Source organism: Uloborus diversus, chromosome 2 (assembly GCF_026930045.1).
Source record: "Uloborus diversus isolate 005 chromosome 2, Udiv.v.3.1, whole genome shotgun sequence".
NCBI classification, from domain to species: Eukaryota; Metazoa; Arthropoda; class Arachnida; order Araneae; family Uloboridae; genus Uloborus; species Uloborus diversus.
The window spans coordinates 101,077,328-101,099,366 of record NC_072732.1 but is presented as its reverse complement, the minus strand read 5'-3'; the positions used below and the strand labels follow the sequence as shown (position 1 = coordinate 101,099,366).

At 31.2% G+C, this 22,039-nt stretch overlaps 1 protein-coding gene across 1 annotated transcript in view; it reads right to left on the bottom strand.

Moving 5' to 3' along the window:
* Window positions 1–862: 862 nt before the first annotated feature.
* The window catches only part of LOC129217204 (all trans-polyprenyl-diphosphate synthase PDSS1-like), a 74,795-nt gene continuing 53,618 nt past the window's right edge, over window positions 863–22,039 (bottom strand). Inside the window, exons 7-10 of the mRNA XM_054851471.1 lie at window positions 20,943–21,023; window positions 7,933–8,046; window positions 7,022–7,102; window positions 863–3,869 (exon numbers count right to left, since the gene is read on the bottom strand). Of these exons, the coding sequence (XP_054707446.1) occupies window positions 3,729–3,869; window positions 7,022–7,102; window positions 7,933–8,046; window positions 20,943–21,023 (417 nt within the window). The 3' untranslated portion in view covers window positions 863–3,728. The remainder of the gene's footprint in view (window positions 3,870–7,021; window positions 7,103–7,932; window positions 8,047–20,942; window positions 21,024–22,039) is intronic.

Genomic DNA, 22,039 nt, shown 5'->3' with positions numbered 1-22,039 from the left:
ATGTGAAAAATAAAGTTCTTGACAGTTCCTTCTTTCTGTGTGAAAAGAAATGTACTGCAAAAAGTTTGCGGAATAAGACTTCTGTCAACATCCATATTTACAAAGAAAAATTTCCCATTGTAACATCTTTTTTCTATTTTTAAAATAAAGATTCTTAATAAAAAAAAGGAAATGAAATAAATAAGTAAATACATAATTATGAAAAATAAATAATTTAAAAAATTTATAAATAAATAACGATATAGTGTTAAGGTTTAAATTTTCCAGTGTTGTCCACTATTGTTTAAGTTTTCTGAATTGTTGAAACTAAATAGATAATCTTAATATATTGCAATCAAACAACATACCTTGTTCTACATCAAAAATCCTTAATTGTTCGATGCAAGTATGGCTAATCGAGAAGCATTTATATAGAGAACTGTGGTTGCTGAGGACCAGCTTGATGGTCACGGTTTGTAGCAAATGGAATACTATTAAGAATTGAGTCCTGTTGAACGTCTTTGGACCTATCTCGCTGACAGGTTTCTGCTTTAAGTCCTCTTGCAGGGTTGTTACAAGAGAGCTAAAACAAGGCTTACTCTGTATCTGGTCTTCACTTCTCATTCTGTCTGACAACTTAATTGGCAGCAAGAACAAATGCACTCAAGTTACTCAATGCACTTAAGTTAGAGGTGGACACATTGCTCATTGACCCTTTTTTGCAGTGTTTCTACGATATTTTATCACATAAAACTGTGATGTTTTCTGTTGTGAATCATGCATTTAATTTATGCAAATTCCTGTGACAAGTTATTTTTTGAATTAAAAATTCTGCATCATACTAAACTGTGATTTCTTAATGATAAAAAAAGTTACCAGCAGCTTTTTTTAATTAAAATTTATTTCTTTGCAAGTATTTACACAGAAATTATAAAACTCATGGCCATGAATAGAAGAAAGCCATTTATTTATTCCATAAGTTAATGGGAACGAGTAGTCTATAATCATTTGAAAACAACAACAGTATGCTTGTGTTAGTTTCTACAATTTGTACATATTATACATTAAAAAAGTATATGTTCCATGTTTAATATTTACACTTTCAACAAATTTATTACAATATTCTAAAAAAATAGTTTTTTTTTGTGATGGTGTTCACAACCACATAGAGATAAAGCATCAACACTTGAAACAATAAATACGCTGCCTTAAAGTCATCCACCCCCGTAACGGTGTCAGTTTTTGTGTAAATTTGTAGGTAAGGAGACTTTTAGTTGTGAAAAATTTTAGGCGCTTGGCAACTTGTTTCTTAGAAACTGTATAGAGAAACATCGTTCCATCTAGCCAACATATTTTGGCCATCCAAACAAAACTTTCATATATAAAAACACTATGTGCTGACCAAACATGACCAATAGTACTAGAGTGGCTATACGGATGGAACCTCCCTCAGGGTTAATACATTGAAATATTATCACCAAAATTTGATGGTCTTCGTAAAACCTTCATAACCATAAGTTCCTTTGTAAAAGTTCCTACTTGAAATGCTATTAAATCTTCATTTCTTCAATACTTATCTTTTAAAACTTATTATAGAACTACATTGTTTGCAACATTGAATCATTGGAAATGAGGTAGTCATATAAAAGAAACTGTATGAAAAGAAATTAGCAAAAAAATTTTTTTTTACTAATCTGCTTTTCCTTTCAATTTTTACCAGGGACAGCAGCATTCTTGATCTTACTTAAATATCACGAAGTTTTTCTGATTTGACATTGAAGTTTTCAAGTACTAATATAATGTAAGAGAAATCTGAAAATGCAGAAGATTCAAAGCAAGAGTGGGAAAGAAAATAATACAAAGAATGGGGTCTATATGGGGGGGGGGGATTTGATTTTAGGCTACTTGAAAATTCCAAATAGCTCATTACAGTCGAGTAGAAACTTTCAATAACATTAAAAATACTTTCTAATTTGAAAAAAAAAAAAATCTCCAGAACTATATTACTAATAACTTCCTGGTTTTTTAAGTATTTTCTTTTAATTAAAAAAAATAAATAAATAAATATTATGCTCAAGGAAAATAATGAATGAAAAACATCGTAACGTTCAACTTCAACTGTTTGTATATATAATTTTGATTTTGTACTAAAAAAACGAAAACTTGAAAAATTGCTAATAAAATTTCCATAATCAAATCTGAATTATTTTTCAAAAAAAAAAAAGTTATAAAGTATATTAGATGGGTATTAAGTCATCTTTCTTAATTTTATTGAAAGTTCTTGGGAAACAGAAGAATAAACTTCTATTGATAAATAAATTTCTTTTAAATTCCTTAAATATAATCGCAGGATGTGATAAGATAATTATTATATGAATATTAATGGCTGCTACAGCTATTTCAGTAACTTCTAACCTTGCAAGATATTACCAACCTTGTATGATCTCGTTATTTTTGCTCATAGATGTGTTATAAAATCAATAATCAATGAATAAAATTTAATATCTAACATGACAATCGTGATCAAAAGTTAATTAATGTGTTAGATAATTTGATCTTCCTTTGGCTGAAGACAAACAAGAAAACTAATTGTAAATCTGAAAATTAAACAACAGTACATTTAATGATAGCATAAAGTGATTAAAATACACCCTAGGTTATTTTTTAAAAATGAATGAATTAGAGTAATGTGTGTTCAGCGTAAAGTACAACATTTTCTTGGAAAAGCAAGTTACATGGTTGATTTTAATGCAAGAAAAATCTGATGATAATAAATAACATGTATAATAATTGATTTTCAATATTTACAACAAAATCATTCATGCTTCATTTAAAAAATATACTAGAAGAGTTCTTCATAATTTTATCATATTTTTATGATAATTTCTCTGTATGTGTGCAAAGCATTTTGATATTTTCATGGGGCAAATGAAAAAAATTCTCGCATAGAACACAAAAAGTAATAAATGAAGCAGTATTTTGTATCATTATGTTTTGATGTTTTCTCAAATGACAAATTTTCATACATGTGGATCCTTCGTGAACATAACATACGGTGATGTACACATATTCATCACGTGGTAAATGACATCTAATCCTGCAAAGATTCTCTATCCCCAAATTTTTCTTTAAAAATGAAGTTCAACATGTATGACTCAGACTCAGAAGCTTTAATGATAGACATTTTAATAGGTTGTCAGTAAAAACCTTAATGTTTTGTTATTTATCTGTTATAAAAATAGGGTTTTCAAAAGTAATCAAAAAATATAAATTAGACCAACTTTTTAGAACAATTATAGACATTTTCAATAAGAAAATGAAGTCACAAACAAGAAGTTTAATTTTATCCATAGTGAAGTGATTTTAATTGATGATAACTTAACTATCCTTTGTTCTGACTAAATCATTTGATGCAAATTTAAATTTCTATTCATAATGCACAACGTGCATATGTATGAATTGATTCTGAAAAGAACACTTTGTACGGGCAAATCTGTTTCTCACACACACTAAAAGAACTGTTTTGCAATGCTTGTTTGTGTGACGACCATGTTATTTTTTCTCTTAAAATCCACCACAATACTCCACCTTTCAAGCTTTATGTTTTGCCAAAGTTGTCACTCACGTCATTAAAAATTACGTCCGAAGTGTTTATGTTGTTGAAGTAAAAGGTAAGGGCACTAGCTGGTGTTCACTGCCGAGCTCCTTGCGCTACTTTGTCATTTTTACAACACGTTTTCTGTGTAGACTCATTTACTACGCTCTAACACCTTTTCAATCACGCACACCAGAGCTCTTTTCTCAATTGAGTCCGCCAGGATGGAGATGTGGCTGAGGGCTTCATTGCAGTGCTTCCTTGCTAATAATTTCGTATGGGTTAATCCATCACTCTATAAAATAAAAAATTTAAAAATTAAATCAGTTGAGGTGTAATAATTTTAAAAAAGTTTGGGACTCTTAAAACTAAAAGGAGCCCTTCTCTAAATATCTGCTTCTGTAAGAATTTTTTTTTAATTATAAGAGAACTGAGACCTGGGAATAACCAACGTTTTTCAATCTTCTACTAAGAGTGTAGTAATAAAGGGGCTTTTAACCCTATGAGGCATGGTGGCTTCGTTTGAGATCATCATTTTTTTTTCAGCCAACTGACATAGTGACTTAAATAGTTAGATAGGGAAAAAAACAAAGCCACCTTCCTCCAAGGGTTAACAGTTACAGGGGTATACCTCATATAGCACGATTATTTTGTTCCGTGTAGTATCGAAACTGTGTTATACGAGACTTTTTTTTATAAATGTTTTTTTTTTACTTATTTTTTAACGTAATTAATAATGTGCATATCATAAATCATGTCAATGTGTACCGTGTTATATTGGAACCATGTTCCGTATTATACAAGACGTTGAAATAATGTAAATCAATGAATATGTACCGTGTTATATCGAAACTAAGTCATAAGGTGCAAATTTTAAAATAGCTGAAATTTCAATTCAATAGAGTATACTAACAAAAACTAGTAACTAGAACATGCAATGACCCACTGATTTAAAAATAAGAGCTGTTATAAACGATAAAACTTAATTATCGTACAAACCTCAAATTAACTTTTATGCACAACGAGAAAAAAATTTATTCGCTTTTCTTTACTAAGAACAAAATGCATTCTATAAGAAAAAAAAAAATCTGAGCTTTTTTATAGCAATAAAGTTCGTCTGAGCAACAACAACAAAACAAAATAAAAAATAAAATAAATAGAATTGTTTATTTATTTTCTTTACTAATAATAAAGCTGAATGTGCCTCTATCTGTCCGGATCTCTGTGACGTGCATAGCGCCTAGACCGTTTGGCCGATTTTCATAAAATTTGGCACAAAGTTAGTTTGCACCATGGGGGTGTGCACCTCAAAGCGATTTTTCGAAAATTCGATGTGGTCCTTTTTCCAATCCAATTTTAAGAACAAAAATATAAGATGGACGAGTAAATTGCGAAATTATCATAATGTGGAACCGTAACATGGGTACAAGCCAATTGGCGAGAAAATTCACCATACATTATTTGTAAATATACAGGCGAACCAAAAGACCTTTTAATTTTCTATTACGGGCAAAGCCGTGTGGGTACCACTAGTATTTCATATTTTGTTTCAACTTCATTTTTTATTTATCGTTTGCCAAAGTTTAGCTTATCCTAATGTTATTTTCTTACCCCAATGCATTGGAACCAAAATAATATTAATATTTTTGCTTTTAGAACACTGATGAGAAAAATAAATTACGTATTTAAAAGTTAAAAGCTAGTGTTTTACGGGGAAACCAAACTTTGGAACCAAAGACAGACAATATTTCATAAAAGTTTCATAAAAACAAAGTAGAAACATATTACAGTTATTACCATATGCTTTTTAACAGTGTGTCGAACAAAAATTAAATTCCTTCTTTTAAAATTCCTGTTATATCAAAACCCCCCATTTATAAACTCAAGTTTTGTACCGTGTGATATCAAAACCGTGTTGTAGAAGTACCGTGTTATACAAAGAATGCCTGCATAGGTGTTTGTGGTTAAATAAAAATGAATGTTCATGTCAACAGGTGAAATACTTATAAACTAATCAATTGATTTAGTATGTTATATAAAGTTCACATCTTTCATTTTCCCTGTCCTCATTTCTTTTAACAACAGATTTTACTTAAAAAAAAAAGAAGTTACTCATTAAATTGTACTTTACATGCAACAACTTGGTATAAATCTGAAACAGAAAATGTATGAACTACACTAGATTCAGGTATAAATTTTCTCAAAATTTTCAGAGGACTCCCTGTGAGAGGGAAAGTCAAAATTCATGCATCAATAAGTTGATGTTCCCCCCATTTTTCATCAAAATAATCCCTAACAAACATTTTCATAAGGCTTTTTTTCGTGTGGAGGGGGGGGGGGGAATCCTTTATTTTGACTGAAAATTTGGGCACCCCTACCAATTTTTAAAACCTGGCGCCTACTGTACATCAAGGGGAGCGGATACAGATAACCATTTTAGGGTGGGTCATGCTGAAGAAGGCTCCCCCCCCCTTTCTAAACGAACCAATGGTTTTGGGTACGAAAAAATTCTGAAACTGCCTGAGGAAATAAAAAGCTCCAAATTGGCCAGGAATAAGGCATCTAAGTGTGAATAAACATTGCAAATTAATTTTATAAGCAATGAAACGAAGTAGCAGTTCAAATATTTACTTCCAAAAATGATTAATAACTTGAAAAGATACTGTAATCTTTTACATTTTAAGCATAAAGTGTTTGAACACAATGTGGGCGAATACTGTTGTCGACAAATTGGGGGGGGGGGGTCGTGACCCCCATGACCCTCCCCTTGTATCTGCCACTGCTGTACATACATCATGTAACATATTTTACACTTAGGCAATGTTTAAAATTTTCAGTTATATTAATCACAAATTAAATTAACTTTTGACATAGCAATTAACAAATTGATTATTTTGTTAGACAAAAATACTCAGAGTAAATTTGAAGACTTTTGTATTTTTTGAATAAAATTTAAGGACATACCACTGCTTCTTCTCAAAAACAAATCAATGTAACAAATATATAATGAATACATTAATGAAAAAAAATACATTTATAAATAAATTGATGAATAAAGATTTCTAAATGCTGCATTAAATTTGTCAAATAAGAATGCTGCAATGAAATTTTCTACAATAACCAATCGACTGATAAAAATATATTTTGAACAGTATACACATTTATATGTAATTGTGTACCTTAAGAATATCATGCTTTACCTTATTAAATATGTAAAATGACTTTTGATACAATTCATATGAAATTCAAATAAATTCTCTCTGAGAGAGAGAGAGGGAGAAAAAATTTGTCCTTAACCACTGAACACATTTTCAACAACATAATCAAATTTATCCAACATGGGAAAGTATTAAAAAAAGTGAGGGGGGACTGAGGAATTTTTTTGTTGAAGTTTTACCTGCATTCACAAGATTTTTGGATTACATTCCAAATTTTACAATTGCTTACATTTAAGACAGCTTCATATGCTTTTTCCACATCACCAATGTCAGAAAACCTTCTTAGGATGAGAGGTTTCAGTTCTGGATACTGAAGAAAAAAAAGCAAAACATTAGTATTCAAATTCTAAATTTCTGAAGCCTTTTTTATAGTAATACATTTTAATTGATTCAAAAGGAAGTTTTATTTATTATTATATTGCAGGTTTATGTATGTGTTTAGAACATTTAACAAAGTAATCTACTCTAAGCAGAACAATTCAATAACAAAATTGAAAATAGATATTAAAAAATGATTTAGATACTTTAAATGATGAAAATTTATTTAACTATCAAGTCGCTGAATATTCAGACCTTCTCTAAATGAATGTGAGGGGGGGGGGGGCAACTGGGAACACAGGCAGACATATATCTAATTTTCCCCTTTTTTTTTGTAGGAAAAGGCTAGCTCTCAAAAAACTTTTTGCCCCAGGTCTGGTCTGTCCACCTCTATTTTTGTATTATTGAATCATTTCCACTTTAGAATGATAATTCTACTGGGATCATGGGTAATTCCCCCTCCCTCCCTTCTGTTCCTGTCACAGAGTACTAGAGCAAATGGGTGAATAATTGAAACCAGAATTTAATTATTCTTTGTTCCAATCAATTTATAACTTTGCTTAACTTAGTACAGGCCCCTATGTCTTGGGTTCAGTTTCTTATAGCAACATTTGCTACATTGTAAATCCGCTATCTGTCACTGCAGATTAATTCTTTAAAAAAAAATTTAATGAGCAATGCTGATGCAAGAAACAATAATAAATAATTTATTTATTTAATTTTATTAAATTAAATAAAGAACTAAAGTTTATAATACTATTTTTAAATATAAAATGTTTAAAAAAAGAGTAATTTAAAATTTAAAAACCTAAAAAATCTTACCTTTTGACTTGCAAACAATACTGGTGCTGTTGCTAGACCAAGTCTCAAATCAGCTGCTGTTGGTTTACCCAGTTCTGATTGACTTGAGATGAAATCTAATAAATCATCTATTAACTGTAATGAAAGAAAGACAATTTTCAAAAACTTCAAACACTGCTACAACAAGATAAGGAAAAACTAAAAAATAAGAGGCATGTAATTTTTTAACATGTAAAGCATGTAAAATACATAACCAAGAATTAATCATCAACATTCATAAACAAGAATGAGATTCAGATACATATCACACTTTAAGGCAGTGCCAACAACAGATATGACAATATTTTGGCAGTAAATATTGAGTTGTAAAGCATAAAAGAACACATGAACACAGGGTTATTTATGATTCTTTCTGGGATCTCTAAGTGTCATGGAAGAAAAAAAACTTCAAGAAAGAACATTTAAAAGAATACAGAAACAATCCAAATTTTGTATATATTTTTTCAGGTATTCTATTATTTGGGAGACCCTGGACTAGAGGTGCGACATTGATGTTTCAAAACATCAATGTTAGAAATTAAAACATCCATGGTATTGATACATCAATAAAAAACATCGATGTTTCCAAACATCGATCTTTTTATCAATGTATAACATACATTTTTGAATATACTACACTAATTTAAGCAATAAAAAAGAATACGTACCCGGCGAAAATATTTAAAATACTGAACCTCAAATCATGAATGTAACTTAATAAGAATAATTTCGCAACATCTAATTATTATAGTAGGACAAAAACTGATAATAAGACAAGCACCGAGTCATACAAACTAGTTAAAGTAATAAGGAAATATTTTCAAACTGAATGAAACTAAAAGTAAATTTACATGAAAAAAGAATCTAAGAAAAAATGTATCATAGCACTTACCGTCAGTTGAATGATGAGAAAAAATTGTGGTAATCATTTAAAAAATACAAAATTAATTCTAACAATTATTTTTAAGAGCAAGAAATATGTGTTTTACTGTTAGTTAATAATTAAACACAAATTGTAAGTGGGGAAGACTTGTTGGGGAAAATCTATAAGTAACCTCAAATATTGGTGTTGACAGTTTGGAGAAAAAGAAGTTTACTTTGTCCCCCAGAAGCACATTTCTCTTTTCGCAGACTATCCCACCAGTCAGAGAATCATCTCTTTCCGATAGAACAGAAGTTGCTATCACTATCAAATACTTTAAAGCAACTTTTACCAGCCCTGAATTTTTAAAGTTATAATTTCCACTGTTGTAACCTATAGGTTTTCCATTAGTTTAAGAACTGGAGCCTTGAAATAGACTGCAAGTTCTGGCACCAGACTACTAGTGTTAGGTTCTTCCAAATAGCTTTGACTTCTTCCTCCCTCTCTAATCAATCTTCTACTATCTTGTAGTGATCTTCCCAAAAATCATCCTCTATATAGAAAAATTGATCTTATAAAATTGGTGCAAAAAATGATTTTTTTTTGGCAACTCCATAACTTAATTACCTAGCCATAAAATTGGAGCAAATTTTATAATTTTCAATTAAAATGCAAAAAATCAACATCGAAACCAAAACATTGATGGTCCAAAAACATCGGAAGTAAAACACTAATGTTTTAACAAAAACATCGATGTTTCCAAAACATCGACATCGATGTCGCACCCCTAGCCTGGACATGTAGCATACATCAATGCAATGGTTCAGTTCATGCAAGTGGTGTGCCCAGACATTTTGGGGGCCCCGATATTGTTTACCCTTACACCCTAGACAGATTTCACCCTTCTGTTTGAAAATATCGGGCAACCTTCAGGCTCGAGCCCAGGTCAATAGGAGTCCCCCCCCCCTGCACACCCCTGATTCTTACCATGCTCTACTTTTTATGGTAATATCAAAACATTTACAGCATATGTCCTTCCTTCATGCAGTTTTGTATATCATGCGGCAAAAGGGATACAAATGCTATTTTTTGAACGTACCTCTGCAAGAAAATGTACATTGTGTTGTTGGTAATGTTGATAGTACCATGTTGAGTTGACTGAGGCAGAAACTGTACTATGATATTGATGTATGATAGGCAACTAAGGGTTTACACATAAAACACTTGTAAAACATGTAAATAAACGAATTGTTTCTGTGTTCTTTCAAACGTTCTTTTCTTTTGTATCATTTTTTTTTATTTGCCAGAATTTTTTTTTACTGTATAGCTTTGAAAACCTGGAAGTTATGAATAACCTTGTACAGGATAGTGATACTGAGAAACATGATTGAATTAAAATATTTTCTCAAATCTATAGGTCCTAATTATTTATTTTAAAAAACAATTCTTTTTTGAACTTCAAAATCATATTATTTTATTTAAATTTTTTTTTTCAAAGGAATTCTTTTTTCAACAAATGAATTATTTCAAAAAGCAACTCAGGTATAAAAGAAATCGCTTTAGTTAATCAAATATTTGAAATTTAAAAAAAAATCCATTAAATAGAAGAAATCACAGCAGCAGAATGTTTTTCAGCAATCTGTGATGCAGAATAGAAAACTCAAAAATAGTCTGCATGATAAACCCACATTAGATTAATCTTGAAGTCTAAATCAGCATTGGGAAATGCTTTAAAAAAAGGTGCCAAACTTAAGAGCTACAAGTACATGCTGGCAATAAATTTTATCTGAGAAAATAAAGTTCTAACTTCCACTCACAGATAATTATGGTTTGTGATCCTTAAAAATTTTAGTTTTTCACCTCTGTGTAAAATATAGTCTGTAAAATTGTTCATGACATGGCAGCGTCATGCTGTTTCTGCCACTAGGGAAGTAATACAAACAGGGGAAATTGCACGATTATATAAATTTAAAAAATATCGAAATTGGAGAAACTTTTCTTCATACTCTTTTTGATCAATTGCATGTTGTGATTCAAATGTGTCAAGTAAATAAACTGTTTGAGGCTTAAATGAATGAAAATGCAAAAGCTCACATTTCTTTGCATCGAAAAAGGTGTTCCTTGTAACACTGAAACGTGTCTTTTTGCAATTTGCAATTTTTGTGCATCCAAACATAGGTAATTCATTCATTTAATCTTCAAGCACAAAGGTATTTATTGGTTGCTTGAGGCTATTTAAAATTTTAGACATCGAATTTGATTTTAAGTTTTGGAACTCATGGTGCTATCTTGAACAAAAATATCATTACACTCAAACCTCAAACCTATTTTTGTGCGGGATATGAAAATTTCAATCAGATTGGGACTCTACGAAATTCTTTATAAAACAAAAGTTTTTTACGCAGTCCCTATCCACTATACAAAAACAGGTTTGAGAGTGTATATACATTTTAAAAATAGAAGAGCAAAAGCACAATTCATCAATCAAAACATATTACAACTATAAAGTTAAAAAAAAAGGCTTTAAAATTAATATGTGCTTTATTTCTTTATAGTAAATAAAAGTAAGGTTTCAAAGAAATTCTGGAAGTAAGCAAGTCTGTGGTGGGCCTAAATCAGGAAGACCCCATAGCATCTACAGTCTTGAAATTTTGTACAAAATTACTTCGAGCCCGGTGGTTAGCACTTGTAGTCCAGTCAATGAACACATTGTAGCGTGCATGGAATATGCGATCATTTTTGACTTCAGAATATTGTTAGGGGTAGTTAGTAAGTAAACATACTAAAGGTCCCCGACCCTGGGGGGTGAGCTAAAGGTGGGAGGGAGGGGGGGAAAATTTTGGGTTTTTCGAAAAAATGTCGGAAATGGTGTAAAAAATGAGTTTAAAATAAAAATTCAAGCTAAATAAAGTTACTATGAAACTGTTTCTACATATTTGTGTCAAATTTCTAATAATTTTCTGAGTATATGTTATGAAAAATCGATGATTTTTGGAAAAATTCCCCCTTTTTGTCAAACATTTGCTTTTAGTGCCTCCTAGGATTAGTATTCATGAAAATTGTCAATAACAAAGTGGTAGAGCTTTAAATTTCCTTCAATTTGATATGCTATTTTGTTATATTTTACTCAACCAATCAAAAGTTACAGAATTTCAAACACGCACTTTCATGGCAAAAAAGTAGAACGCTTGCCATTCACAAATTTCAAATTGACTCGAAACTATCACGCACTTCCTCTTTCTTCAATGAATTCGACAATCCTGTTGGACAATAAAGAAGTATTTTTGGATTACTACAACACAAATGATGTTTAAGGTGTGTGTAGGGTGGGGGGTCGTGAAATTGCGACTTTGTGACAAGGGGAAGGAAAGAATAAGAAGGGTGACATCAAGCATTTTTTTAATACGAATATGTTAGCTTTATGAAAAGTAGCTTGTAAAACAAACTTTGTGACAAAGGGAAGGGGGAGGGGGTTAAAGGGTTAAAAATGTTGAAAAAAGTGGGACATTATTTATATGGACAGCCCTTTATGAAGGAATCGGACGAAGATTTACAAAATTACATGTATGCAGTATAAATTGGTGGACTGAGGAAGTGCAGAAAGTGAGTACTATACATACTGTTTAAGGAAATTTATAACGACATTGATTTAATTAAATTTGAATTTGTTGTTATTGAGGATACCTAGTCTACAAATCTGTTAGGCAAAAAGAGACGACTGTATAAAATATATGGACATCAACGTCAGTTAGAAAATTGAAACGACGGTCAAACAAGGTTTCTGTCCCACTTTCATAATAACAGTCAACTGACAAATTCGCTAATGATGAAGCTGATGAAAAACGAGACAAATACGCTCCGAGCTTTAGGTGATGTTGACATTGCGAAGACAGCTATCATCAGATGGCAAAATTCTTTGGTAGCTATCATCTGAGAGGAAGTCCTCCTAGTTGCCCTCTTGATAGTTAAATCCTCAACTGATCACAACATTTTTTCAGAAATCTAAAATCATACAACATGTATCTAAGGTATATATCAGCAGTTCTTCTTCCCCTGAATCCATTGAGGCTTCTGAGGTCATATCTATTTCTCATGGCATGGTGCTCTAGCCACAGAAAAATCCCTCAAGTAGTTCCGTTACAGATCATTTATCAAAGTAGCTGCAAGCATCAAGACTGATCTCTAACTCTGCCGTACCACCAAGTTAACCTGTAGTTAGGAACTTAATGGTGAAGTACCGGATGGGAGGTTTGGGAAAGTAGGAATGACCAACTCGTGCTGAAACTCTTGGAATCGGATATTGCTCCTGACGGAATCTTGAAGATGATTTTGACAGATTGCTTTCCTACAAGTGACCAGGAGGTCACTTGTAGAAAATCATCGTTAGACTACTCTGTTGCAAGCTTGCATTTCAAGGGCAGTTGTAACAGCGGAATCAAAATATTTATCCAATACGAAGGGGACGACGATGACATCAATACATTACCAATTTCTAAGAACAACTTTTCCACTGCTGGTGACATGACCCTTCCGCCTCAGAATAGAACAAAGATGTCACCTTAAAGATGATATTTTCATTTTCTACATAATTACTGTCAGTCCATATTCCATATAAACATTTTCAAAATATGATTAATAATAATGTAGTAAAAACTATAATTACAAAAAGGTACTGTCAGTCAGCTACATTCACCTTATTTCTATTATTAAAATTTTTATTATCCTGCTATTGCGTCACATATTCATTTCAAAAAGAATAACGAAATTGAGTACATGCTAGAACTTCATAGTTTTTGATTGCTTGTCAGCTGTGTGTCGCTGTGATTGGGCCTATTCTTCGTACTTCTTTGGTATCAGGTTTGAAATTGCAGTTCAAGTGTTCAGCTGGTGGATTTTAAAGACACAGAAAACCATCAGGGTTCTTGTCACATGATTGCTACACAAGATCCCTCGAGCGCCTGCTTGGCACAGACGCTCTGAGACAAAAAGAACGAGATAATTTTTTTTCAAAAAGTATTGGTTTTCAAGAACGCGTACCTAAAATAACACTGAAAATGTGACTTATATGTGGGTCATTCTCACAGAAAAGGTACAAATAGGCCAAAAAAATTCTTTTAAAAAAACTAAGTAAAAAAATAATAAAAATTGCATAAATGTCTTTGTTTGTTTATAAATTATGTCCCTATAGTAGTGGTTAAGTTTTCTATTTCATTTTTAAAAAGATTTCAAATATTTTAAATCCCACCTCGTCCACGGAGGGGATACAATAGTCAACGGAGGATATTTTTTATGTAAGAAAGTGTCAATAAAGGTTGTTATGAAAGTAAACATGCGTTTTAAAGCTATATGAACTATTATGTGACTCGTACTTAACATTAACAAATTAAAATGTGGAGGCTTTTGAAATAAAGACTCAGGACCTCGCTCTTTATGAATATCCTATTTTATTGAAAAAAACCAACATTCTAGCATTTGTAACAAAATCAATAAAGTGCAACCTAATTTAGTTGGAAAAGAAAATATCGAAAGTATGTTCTTAGTGTCATTGATGAGTAAAAAAGAACCTAATAAATCAAAAGATATTTTTTTTAATTCAAAAAAAAAAAAAAAATCATTTTCTTTTTTTTTGAAGAACTTGCCAAAGGCCGATTTAACAAGCTTCGCGGGCCGCTTCTGGCCCGCAGGTTATAGGTTGTGCATCCCTGCTGTATAACAACATAATCATTGATTTTTGGTTTGCTTCTTATCCTTTCTCGATGAATTAATCCCAAATGGTAATGTTTACATTGATCACCACAACTTAGACAGGTGAGGTATCTTTCTTCCATATTTATTTGGTCTTTTTTAAATACCAGTTCATGAATTTTCATTGTTCCTAGAAACGGTGAAATATGCTTTGGAATTTGTTTATCTACATCACTTATAAAACTTTCTTCAACATTTTTTATCATTACATTCTTACAGTTTTTTTAAAGTATCGAAACTAAAGTTTCAGTCTTTGATATCTGTTTTCTGGGCAACTAAATTGTCAGCTGTTCTTTTTATTGCTGCTTCAACTCCATCTGGAACACCTTTTCCGTGAGAGCTTTCACTATAGTGCCAATGAATTTCCTCCACAATAAACTGAGAGGATAAATATCCACCTATTAACTGAAACATTGTTTTGTTTTTGTACTGAGCACTGGGACCATCACTGAGAAAATGTATTTTTTTTGAAATCAGGTATAAGAGACTTTAAATTATCTTTGAGTGAAAGCAAATGAGCAGTAACAGTTGATGCATCATGCCTATTACATGCACTGATTGTTCCATATGAAATAGGACTTTCTTTAATATCTTTAAGACAATATACAACACAAGTATGTATATTACCTGTGGCTTTGAACCACCAAAGTGAGATGATTGAATTTCTCTGTGAAACTTACATATGTAATTTTCGGAAAAATCAATATGCATTAGGATTTCATTCCTTTTTCAAATTTGTTTTTATATGTGAAATCATTTGATATTGGTGTACAATGTTAGATGTATGATTAAAAAATTTGATGATATCAGAAAAAAATAATTTCACTAATTCTTTTTTTGTACTCTCAATATCCAGTTTCATGGTTCTATGGCAAATTTTTGTTTCACCTTTAATCTTCATAGTAACTTTTTTGCTAACCCATTGTGGAAGTAGCACAGGTTCATCTTGAAAGTCATTTATTTTAATTTCTTTTAATTTGCAGGCATCACATTTACGATTTAGGCAAAGTTCTCTCTGAGGATCACAACATGTTGCTTTAAGAACTTGAGATATATTTTTTTCATTTATAATAACACGACTATGTAGTTTTACTATTAAAAGCTTTATGTTTTCGTGAACTTTGCATAAACATCGAAAACTTTCGGAAATAAGATCTAAAAAGGTCAGAGAATGACAAAAAGTTTGATAACTAAGAGTTTGATGTTGTGGGCATTCCTTTACAAACATTTTATGCAAATTATACATAGTATCATTTAAATAACGCTTTTGTTTTTTTTTCTTTTCTTCTTGTAATTGTTTCTTCTTTCCGTGGGCACAAGCGACTTGCTTTGTCAGATTCTAGAAATTTCTGAACATTTAGCTGTGTTTCTTCTGTGAAATCTCTTTTTGACACAGATTTGTAAGTTTTATTAGCATAATTGCTAAGCATTTTGATTGAGGTTAATTTTTTTACCTTATTGAGTAGTCGATACTTTTTCATAATTTTACCAGACAAAACTTGTAGCATTGTCTTTTTCACTTTGTGAGATTTTTGGCTTTTAAAGTTAGTTTGTATTTGTCTGCCAATAGCTTCAGCAAACAATAATTTTCTAAACACATTGGATTTGCTTTTTCTATCTTTACTATTCAATTCTCTTTGAACTTTTTCTCGTGGTGATTAATTTTTCTTTTCGTCACTTTTCTGAGATCCGCTGAAACTTTTTTTTATATTTTTCAAGTTTAGTATTTAATTTTTTGTTTTTCTCTTCTAATTCCTCTATCTTCTTCTTTAGTTTAAAACGGTTTTTTCTTATTGTTTTTTTTCCTCTCAAAATTCCAGAATTCTTGTTTTCCTTGGCACTGTTACTGTTATCCAATTGAGAAGAGGTGCTTGGAGGTGTATCTATAATTAATTCTTCAGTTCCTTCCAACTTTCTTTGTTTACGATATTTCCTTGCTTTTTCTTTCCAAAGTTTTCGTATTTTTCTTTTTTCACGTTCATTCATTTCTTGAACACATTTAATTTTTCCACTAGCCTTTCTTTGGTAGTAACGTTCTCTCTCTTTTTTCTTACTTTCTTCAAACATAAGAGGATTTTTTTTTTAATTTCTGTCTAGCACGTTTCATGCTAAGTTTCTTTTGTTCCCTCCTCTTTTGGATTTGAACGTCTGACTTCTTTTTACTTTTTGGTTTTGCCATTTTTTTTCTACTATTAAAATATATATATACATATATATATATACATATATATATATATATACATTATATATATAGTATATATAAAACATTACAGAACATGGGCGGATTTATGGGGAGTCAGAGGGGGGCAATGCCCCCCCCAGTTTTGGGAGGACTTTATGTAGTAACAACACATCGTCCAAAAATTTATAAAAAAAAATCATTATTTTTTAGTTTTTGAAGAGTTCAGAAGAGCATGGGTGGATTTATAGGGAAGGGGGGGGGGCAAAGGGGACAATGCCCCCCAGTTTTGGGAGGAGTTTATATAGTAACAACTTATCTTCCAAAATCTTATAACAAAAAAAAATCATGATTTTTTCTTTTTTGAATAGGAAATTAAAGTTTATTTTTTCTTTTAAACTTAAAATAGCCGTTTCTTACAAAGTTTGAACAATACTGTACAAGTGTATAATCTACTACTCAATTTCAGAGACTGGAAAGTGCAAATTATTGATAGGTTCTAAAATCCCTGAAAAGAATTGGCGCAGTATAGCCTACAAGGGCTCTTGAACCAAAAACCCAATCTAACCAACCAAACCTTGAAAATAATTAGACAAGTCTTTGAAACTCCTAAGCAAAGTGTGCTTCAATTTTATTTCTTATCAAGTGTATAAATTAAGAATTGTTCAAATGGGTAGCATGTTGCTCTCTTGATACCTATTCTCTAAATCTGTGCACCATTTCTTTTAAAGTATTAACTTGCATCACAAAGCACTTTTAAAGCATAAAACTTAAAAAAAAAAAAAAAAAAAAAAAAAACTTGTCTATTATTTCCAATTAATCCTTATAAGACTTCAAAATGCAGAATTTTATATCCATTTTAGATAATTTCCTCCGGGGGAGTAACCCCCGGGCCCCCTAAAACTGGAGATATTCTATATCCCACTTAAAAGGGAGCATTGCGTTACTCTTAATACCAGCCCCCTCTCTTTTAAGGTCAATTTAAAAAGGACAGCATGATTACACACAGTAATGAAAACGACACATAAAAAAAGTAAAGAATGGTCTTACGCATCACAGAAAACAGACAAAAACATGGGAGGGGGGGAGGGCAAGTAAAAATGTTGCTCCAAAAAAAAAAAAAAAATCCTGCCCCCCCCCCCCCCAGGAACTTAGTCCTAAATCCGCCTATGTTACAGAAATCATTTAACAGAAAAACTGACAAAATGAACTTCTTTAAGAGTCGAATTTAATTTCTTTTCTATAAAAAATACAAAACAAAACTGCCCTACATTTTGTATAGCAAACTGAAATTTATTATGATTTTTTCTAAGGCTTTGTCTCTTCCGTGGACCACGTCATCTCCTCCGTGGACATGCCACATCCATGGAGGGGAAGTCCACGGAGGAAACAAAAGTAAGCTTTAGAATTTTTCAGAGTTTTGATTTTAAAGTTAAAAAAATGGAATGCTTCTTTTTATCAAATATACTATCTAAAAATGATGTTTCAAATACAAAACAGTTTTATTTTACCTTTTGTATGATGACCACTTAGAATACACTAAGAACTTTGCCAAACCAGATTTAGACACAACAATCCAACACGTGTACAAGAGAACTAAAGTTGATCACTAGAAAACAAAATGGGCTAAGTATCCTACCATTTACCTTATATGGATTTGACTTTTGCTGCCCTCTATTATGTATTTATTAAGTTATTTTAAGTGTCCACGGAGGGAGACGTCAATCTTAGGGACAAAGTTTATGAGTCACTTTCTTTATAAATACAATTTATTTATTTTTTAAATTTTATTTTAAAAACATCTTAGAACTCTTAGCTAGTTAATACAATCAAAGATATTTAAAACCAATTTAAACAGTTTGAGACCAATTACAAATTGCTTTGTCTCAGACTTAGGGACGTCCACGGAGGGAATTTTAAAGCAACATTTATTAAAAAATAAAACTGAAATATTAAATTTATTTAATTGTCATAAAATAAAATTATTAGTTCTAAACTTAACTAAAACACATGAAAAAAATATTAAGGAATATACTTTAGGTTTTTATTATTTATTACTAAGGGACTGTAAAAGTCACCTTTTTGTGAGAATGACCCATGTATGAAAACAATTTCACAATAAATTTAGTTAATTTTTACTTTTATTCGGAATACATTTTTCCTACCGTTTCCGAGATATAATCTAAAGCCACAAAATTTGGCTCCCCCGTCCCACCTTTAACTTCCCTGCCCCCCCCCAGCGTCGAGGACTTTCAGTATATTTACTTATTAATTACTTCTAAGAAATGTCTTACTGTGGAAATGCTGGCTTTCTGCACTTCCTCAGTTCACTTTCGTTAAATAATGCAATGGGTATGAAGCTTATTCATACTGCATTAACGTAGTTCTGCAAATCTTCGTCCGATTTTTTGGTCAGGGGCTGTTCATAAATGATGTTACACTTTTTCTCAACATTTTGACCCCCTCCTCATTTGTCAAAGTACTTTTCATAAACTAATTTTTATAAACATATTCGTATTAAAAAATGCTTGATGTCACACTTCTTACACTTTCCCTCCCCCTTGTCACAAAGTCAAAATTTTACGACCCCCCTCCCCACACACACTTTAAACATCATTTGAGTTGTAGTAATCCATACATACTTCTTTATTGTTCATCAGGATTGTCGAATTCATTGAAGAAAGAGGAAGTGCGCGATAGTTTCGAGTCGATTTGAAATTTGTGATTGGCAAGTGTTCCATTTTGTGCCATGAAAGTGCGTGTTTGAAATTCTGTATCTTTTGATTGGTTGAATAAAATATAACAAAGTAGCATATCAAATTAAAGGAAATTTAAAGCTGTACAACTTTGTTGCTGACAATTTTCATGAATACTGATCCTGGGAAGCACTAGGAACAAATGTTTGACAAAAAGAGAGAATTTTTCCGAAAATCATCGATTTTTCATAACGTATACCCAGAAAATTATTGGAAATTTGACACAAATGTGTAGAAACAGTTTCATAGTAAATTTATTTAACTTGAATTTTTATTTTAAACGCATTTTTTCCACGGTTTTCGATATTTTCTCGAAAAACCCAAAATTTTCTTCCCCCCTCCCTCCCACCTTTAGCTCACCCCCCAGGGTCGGGGACTTTCAGTATGTTTACTTACTAACTACCCCTAACAATATTCTGAAGTCAAAAATTATCGCATATTCCATGCATGCTACACCCCTGTTTTGAGCACTCATTGACTGGACTATTGAGGTTTTGTTTTTCAAAATACAGATTAGTTTTTTTTTGTAATTGACTTTTTAAGCTCAAATTTCACAGAAGTTGCCTATTGTTGCCAATTAAAGGGGTAAAAAATTACTTGCACATATTAATATTATACATTGTTGGAAAGGGAAGAATTTTTCGCTTTCAATTTGTTTCAATGCTCTAACTTAAATACGGCGTAGTTATTTGCATTTTTAGCTTGAACTTTTTTAGGCTTAGCTAAAATTTAAGCATCTTTCTTCATTAAATCTATCAGTAAAAAGTGAAGGAACTGTACCACAGTTTTCTTTTTGACACCACTGGAAAGAGCTGCTTTTTTCACTCCAGATATAACTCAACCTTTGGTCGAAAAACTAAGCTTCTATCTCCAAAGGATAAAAAGTTACAAGCAGTTAAAAATCAAGGTTAAATAATCTCATCTCCATTAAAATTATAGATATTTTATTTGACCTTGCCATAGTGTTACGTCTTTTCGATTCACTTGTTTCTTCTTTCTTATTCACAAACTTTAAAGGTTTCGATTTTAACGGAAAATCTTGGTCTCAACTCAATTCAAGCCCCGAGCTAAAGAGCAAAATATATTACTAGAGACTACGAATTTGAAAGCGACTTTTCAAAGGAGCCCCTTAGCCCTTACTCTGCAAGTTGGTACAAATTATTTTGAAACTGAAACCTGGAGAAGGGGTGCTTTTTGTTCCAAAGGGAGCTCATAATGCGTTTTTAAGTTGTTTCTTTCAAAGATTTAAGTCTTTGCAAATAAAATAAGATTGCAAAGCAATCTTTGGGGGTTGGGGAGCATTAGTGAGCAGGGGGAAGAGCCCCCTATTGCAGACTAAAAATGTTTATCCATATGATTAAAACATCTGTCATCAATCATTTGAAATATAAAATTTTATTTATTTTTCCCACAACTTCAACTAAAATGTATCAAGAAAACCAAAACTTACTTGAAAAGCTATGCCTACATTTCTACCGTACTGGAAGGCAGTTTCTTGTAATGTTTTATCAGCACCTCCAAGAACTGCTGCCTTTAAAAATAAATAAATAAATATTATATTTATGGAAATCTTACCAAGTACTTGCTAAGGAATTAAACTGTAGAAAATGAACGGTAGGAGAACATGGTGCAAAGTAAAGTTGCGGAGCAAAGTGAAATGGTGAAATATTTACTCTGCTTTTAGCTCCACCTATCTGGTATTATTTTAACCATGTAATACCACATGTAGTATATTCCACTCATGAGAAAAAAAATACCGCCAAAGATTAAAGCATTTGGTAATACAGGCAATTAAAAAAAATGATACTCAAATTGAAATATTTGGTTGTAAATCCAAAATTATTTTTGTTACTATAAAATGATAAAGTTCTTGTTATTAACATTTAAAATATTAATTGAGGCCTCCTAATATTCAATGCAGTATTAATTTAGTTAACATTAAGCTTTTTTGTATTTTAAATAAATTGCACAATTAGTTAAGTACATACGGGGTAAAGTGGTTGGGGCAAAGTGAAATAGTTGTTTCATTTACTCACTCAATTGTTTAATATAAATCACTTATGTTTTCATTTCTTAATTAATTCATTTGCATTCCTTCAATTAGTAAGTCACTTATTTATTCATTCATTCATTCACTTATTTTCTTTTTCATTCATTCTCTTACTCGTTCATTTCTTTTTCTTCATATATTAATTGATTTATTCGTTTATTGTTCAAGATATTTTCATTTATTCAATCAACCTTTTATTTACTGATTATTTTGATAAAAATACACTATATAATCGAATAGAAAGTATTTCATTAGAAAAATATTTTAGTTTTCACTTTGCTCCATAAAAAAATAAATTAGAAAATTTTCCACTTTTTTTTTTGAAGACTAAAAGTTACTGCCAAAAATAAAAAATAGTTTCAACGTAAGTTTTATTATAAATACAATGTTCTTTCTTTACATACTGTAATTTTCAGAAAAAAAAATTCCGATTTGTTCATTTCGAAAAAAACTCAGTCTTCTCAACCATTTCACTTTGCCCCACATTCCCCTACATT